At 34.8% G+C, this 5,400-nt stretch overlaps 1 protein-coding gene across 2 annotated transcripts; it reads left to right on the top strand.

Moving 5' to 3' along the window:
- The first annotated feature begins 1,050 nt into the window (after positions 1-1,050).
- LOC131049926 (zeaxanthin epoxidase, chloroplastic) lies at positions 1,051-3,791 on the top strand. 2 transcript variants are annotated; one of them, XM_059216561.1, is made up of 6 exons: positions 1,051-1,640; positions 1,724-1,905; positions 1,984-2,066; positions 2,327-2,590; positions 2,863-2,998; positions 3,093-3,791. In XM_059216561.1, exons 1-6 carry the CDS (start codon positions 1,194-1,196, stop codon positions 3,097-3,099), a joined length of 1,119 nt encoding a protein of 372 aa, XP_059072544.1. In that variant the 5' UTR covers positions 1,051-1,193; the 3' UTR covers positions 3,100-3,791. The 2 variants fall into 2 exon arrangements, with proteins under 2 accessions (XP_059072544.1, XP_057840005.1); XM_057984022.2 differs by having other exon boundaries at positions 3,117-3,791.
- Positions 3,792-5,400: the final 1,609 nt, after the last annotated feature.

Genomic DNA, 5,400 nt, shown 5'->3' on the forward strand with positions numbered 1-5,400 from the left:
ATTACCAAGAAACCCCATAACTTGCACCAAAAATAGGAGCCTTGTGATAAGTTATGAACATACATCAAGAAGAGAAGACATGCCAACACAAAACCCCGATGAAACAATAATTGTTCTTGTACACAATGGGTTGGAATATCAAGCCTTGCAACATTAGCATGCAGCTGAGATGGAAGTACGAGACCTCTCCAAAACCTTGATAGAAACACTCAAATGAAGTGTTGATAGTTCAGTTCCTGACCCAATACGAACTCTCAATAGTTTCTACTCAATTAAAAAGCCCTGAAATTCCATCCATTGCTCAATTTCCAATCCAATAGGAACTCCTGGTAGTTCCTATTCCACCTCAAACCTTGATAGTTCCTAATCTAACCCTAAGCCCTAACAATTCCTAGTCCATTCTAAACCCTTGACATCACTTTTTATTTTGGGTTCTATATCTTTTGTCAACACTTTTATCCTCATCGTGAACTAAAGGGAATTGAGAACTAGTCAAAGATTCCCTTGGGATCAAGAACCCTTAAAAGTCGTGACACCACTTTATGTTTTCATTTATTAGTCCTTGATACCTCACAACCTTTGAAACCTGTGTTCAATGTCATTAGAAGCCTTGGATCAGGGCATGCACAACTAATACTACACTATTATAAATGCAAGTACTTACAAGTATGCGATACTTGTTACTTGTTACAATCAAAATATTGTTAACTATTTAAAAAAAAAAATCAAATAATAATTCTCTTAATATATTTAAACTAACTTATTTTTTCTAAATAGAATTTTTTTTTAACGAAAACTTAAATGAACAACACAAAACAACCACAAGCACTTTAAATAAGAGATGACGTAAATACAAACTTCTATAAATATTTATACTCTACTCTATATTAAAATAAAAATAGTACAATACTTATTTTCTTTTAAATGATATAAAAACACACACAAAATCTAAGAAACGAATGAGAAAAAAGGCCAAAATAATAACATTAAACAATACAATTAAAAAATTGTGTTTATAGCAGAGCATTCTAGTTAAAAGAAGTCGATAGCTGGAAAAACATAGGCCTCACAAAGGCACAAGATGAGTTAGTGTATCCGGTACACCCACTTTCAATGTTCATCTATATTTCTCTCAACAGACTACTGTTTTCCTCTGATTTCACTTTGTGGGCATTCAAACCAGAGGCTAAAACATGTCCTCCTCGTTGGAATTTGATGAAATGGCAATGTCTGAGAGAGGACCAGACTTAGACATTGTAATTGCAGGTGGGGGATTGGCAGGTTTGGCTCTTGCGCTTGCGCTTCAACACAAAAATGTCGAAGCACATGTCTTCGAATATCACCCATATTTTAAGGCTGATACGGCCACTGCAATAGGCATTGGTCCCAATGGTGTCACTGCTCTTGAAGGGATTAAGCCTGGCTTGAGCTCCATCATCTCCCAAGCAGGCTCTTACACAAATAATATCAAGCTCGCCTATTTTAGAGACGGGAAGGAGGATCCGCCCAGAATAACAAACGTGCCGCCCAAGGAATATGTTACTGTTAGGTGGAAATCTGTGCAGGAAATCTTGGCAAGTTTAGTTGATAACAAAAGAATTGTTTTCTCCCATAAGCTTATAGGGTATCGACCTTCTAAGGTCAGTGTCTCTATCTTTTGCTCTGTTTTGTTGTAATTTTTTTCCCCAAAAAATGTTTGATTACTTATTGTATGCAATTGCAGGGCGGTGTTGAGGCCTATTTTAGATGTGGAAATGCCTTGGATAGAATTAAGGTCATTTGGACTAAACTTTTAATTGGAGCAGATGGAATATGGTCAGCTGTAAGAAAACAGATGGTGGGGGATTCTCCAAGGTACCTCAATTTGGTGCATTGGAATGCACTGCTGTACAACCCAGATCTCAAGTAAGTATTAGAGTTGGTTATGATTATGTATTGCATCAGATTTGTGTTTTGCCCTAACTTGAACATGGGATTTAGCAGAGTTTATAAGGGCATAGAAGAGGGGCAAATTGTTGTTCGAACAATGGAGAATATGCAGGCGCACAGCATTATAGCCCATGCAGGTACCCATTTAGCTTTTGATTAGAGTTTTAGGGAACCATGATTCACTGCAAATTTCTCCTATAATCTCTGCAAAGCAGGACATTAATTCTGTGTGGTAGGTTTTTATAGAGGCCTGAATGGGACTGTTTTTCGTACTTCTGGATTTTGATACCATGACTTAAGTTTAGTGGTAAGTCTGAACTTACAGTCCATGAAACAGGAGAAGTAGAAGGTGTTGTAGCTTTATAAACTTAATTCGTGATTTGATCACTAATTGTAGGGCATTACACTCTGTGGGTTCTTCGTACGAAAGATGAATCAGAGGATTTGGCAAAATCATTGGTAGGAGGAAGAGGCGGCATTGGTATTCCTGGTTGTAAAGCTCGTGCTCTTCAACGATTGGATGGGCTTGAAGGATGGGATAGTGTTCGAGAAGTTATTGATGCAACCAGTGAGGATATTATATCAGAAAGAAAGATAATGGACAGGTTGCCCCTAGATAAATGGAGTGATGCAGATGGTCATGTCCTGCTCATTGGTGATGGTATTTACTATTTTACTCTTGACTCTTATTACATTAATCTTCAAACTCTAATACCCATATGAATAATAGTCCCAATCATGTTGGCTACTTTCAATGTGAAGAATGAATTTGTCCTTTAACCCATTTTGGGGGGTGGCTTTCTACTGACATTTTTAGGTAGCTAAATCCCACCTCACATACAAACTTCATCGAGCAGGGGAAGTTATTTATTTTACAGTTGTAGAGCTGAAGGAATTGATTGTTTAATTGTTGGTAATGGTGGATTCATTCAGCTGCACATGCTCAGTATGTTGGGCCAGGACAAGGCGCCAGAACTGCATTTGAAGATGCCCATCAACTCTCCCTTCTTCTTCAACATGCAAGTCACTCATCTTTTTCAGAGGAAAGCATCAGAGATGCTGTGAAAAGGTAATTTATCAGAAACAGGGATAATGTTTTATAGATTTAGTGTGAATGAGTTCCTTAGATTGAATTGAGATATATAACAGAATACTGTTAGCAGCTTTTGACTGTGACAGTTTAGCAGGTTTGAAGAGTTCAGAATTCCTCGGATGAAAAAGATGCAGCTGTATGCAGCCTATAACACAAGGCTTCCTAAATTTCAACCTGAGTGGTTCCAGAATTTGACAGCGGAAGAAAGAATGAGAGTCTATGAGGAATACTCGAAATGGGTTCATTCATATCCCAACAAGCAAGAGTGTGACCCTGACTCCATCTATTTCAACCCTGATTCCACCTATTTCAAGTGAATATGTTTCTAAAGTAGCTAAAATTCATGCGGGCCAGGTAACAGCGTCTTGTCTGTTTAAGCTTTGTACAAACCTGAGTAAGATTCTTAAATTGATCTTGTTCAATTAGACCATTGGCTAGCACAGGGCTTGCATTTCTACATCAGTAAGTTAATTTTGGAATTGCATAGCATCTGATACAATTGGAATGAATGAACCTCCTGTATATCTGTTAATTTGAGATACTTCAGTGAACCCCAAATTAATTAGCATTGCTGAAGTGAAAGCATTTACTAGTAAATATTTTATATTTCGACAGAGAAGCCATTAACGTGAATGCATTAAAGTGCAAACTTGTACTTCAGAGTCTACAGTCGTAAAGTTTGGTCAATGTTTTACAGTTGGTATCGGCTTAAGGCTCAATACTACACAAAATAATCCATTCCAGATGAATCTAGATGTTTCCTAGAAAATTTATCTTTATGGGCCGATACCATTATATCTCTTTCCACAATGTTTTTTTCAAGATAGCTTGGATTGATCGTACAAATTTAATAATTTTTTTAGTGTATAATTGAATATAAGAAATTAATTTAATAAATTGAATGTATATATATATAGTTATGTTTTTAATGAAAAAGTTTCTTTTTAGGTATTAAGAATCAATTTGTCAATATTCTATTTTTTATGTTTTATCATTGATTCGGAAAATTGATGGTTTATTGTTAAAGATTATATATGTGATTGTAAAGGTGATCTCTATGTGTGTGGACTTGAAATGATGTGTAGGAGTGATCCGATAACTTGCAAGAGTGATTGATTGTATTGTTGAACTTCACTCACTGTGATTCCTTTGGGGAATCTATTAAAGAGCAAGGTTCGTGCTCTCTTAGGTCAAACCTCTAGATAGATTAACTTTATAGTATGAAGCAAAATGATTGTAGACAAACAATAAACATGCAACAAGCCTAGGATGATATCATGTAAATGAAGAATGTAAAGTAGATCTCCTTTAAGCTTTTAGGTTAAGATCAACTTTTAGCCTTCTTAGATGGCTTTAAAATGGAATGAATGAATGATCTTAAATACAACAATATAAAATACAAATCAAAAAATTACATGCTAAGTCAACTCATAATGGCTAGTCAAGTGGTCCATAATAGATAACATTGAATTTTAAAAGCGAATAGTATAGATCCAATCCAAGGTGATCAACAATAGATTTGGGGATCAATGATGCAAATCCAAAAATAGTTTTGATATAGTAAAAAGATATTTGATCCAAGTAAACTAAAACAATCAACATGTAAAGAGCAAATGTTTCTCATATAGTAAAATGATATTTGATCTAAGTAATGGGTCATTTTTAAATTATTCTTACCTTTTGCACTTCATTGAAACTTGCAAAATAAAGAAAAATTGTAATGTGTAGTTTTTGTCTCACATTTTTAAATAGACACTGTATATGGTGAAAATGGATAACAATAATAACAATATTGTAAGGCTAAATGAATTCAACCACAAAACCCTAGCCTAACAACAACAAAGATCCATCATAACATATGAAGATTACCTAAGACAATGCAAATCAAACGAAATCATAAAGATTATACCATCACATGTCCAATAGGGTTTTGATCTCTATTCTTCCTATCTCTATTGATCTTGCTTGATATATTTGCTCTCAGATTTTATGTGCACAAGAGCTCGACAAAGAACGGAATGTGGTTGCAAGTAGGATCGTAGTGTAGTCAATCGCATAAATTGATTCATTAGGTCATTAGGGTTTGATAATGAAGAAAGCATCTCCTTATATAGAAGACACTATAAGAAATGGAGGGATAAGATTGAGAGGTGTAAAAGGAGGTCGGCTATGATTAGAGGGTAGGTAAAAGAAATAATAAAATAATGAAAGGGGTAGGTAGTGTATGAATTAAGAGATGAATGACATGTGTCATGGGTAGAAAAGACTAATGAATTAATTAAATAAATAAAGATTCATTTAATTAATAGAAGAAGTGGGATCAATTAAATAAATAAGATATTTATTTAATTTAGGAAAAGGATAATTTAAATAAATAA

The sequence above is a fragment of the Cryptomeria japonica genome, chromosome 2 (genome assembly GCF_030272615.1).
Source record: "Cryptomeria japonica chromosome 2, Sugi_1.0, whole genome shotgun sequence".
Classification (NCBI taxonomy): Eukaryota; Viridiplantae; Streptophyta; class Pinopsida; order Cupressales; family Cupressaceae; genus Cryptomeria; species Cryptomeria japonica.

Excerpts from the sequence above, each read along its gene's own strand:
- LOC131049926 (XM_057984022.2), top strand. The coding sequence starts at position 1,194 with ATGTCCTCCTCGTTGGAATTTGATGAAATGGCAATGTCTGAGAGAGGA. Across the intron at positions 2,067-2,326 it reads CAGCATTATAGCCCATGCAG|GGCATTACACTCTGTGGGTT; the intron begins GTACCCATTTAG and ends CACTAATTGTAG. Across the intron at positions 2,999-3,116 it reads ATCAGAGATGCTGTGAAAAG|GTTTGAAGAGTTCAGAATTC; the intron begins GTAATTTATCAG and ends ACAGTTTAGCAG.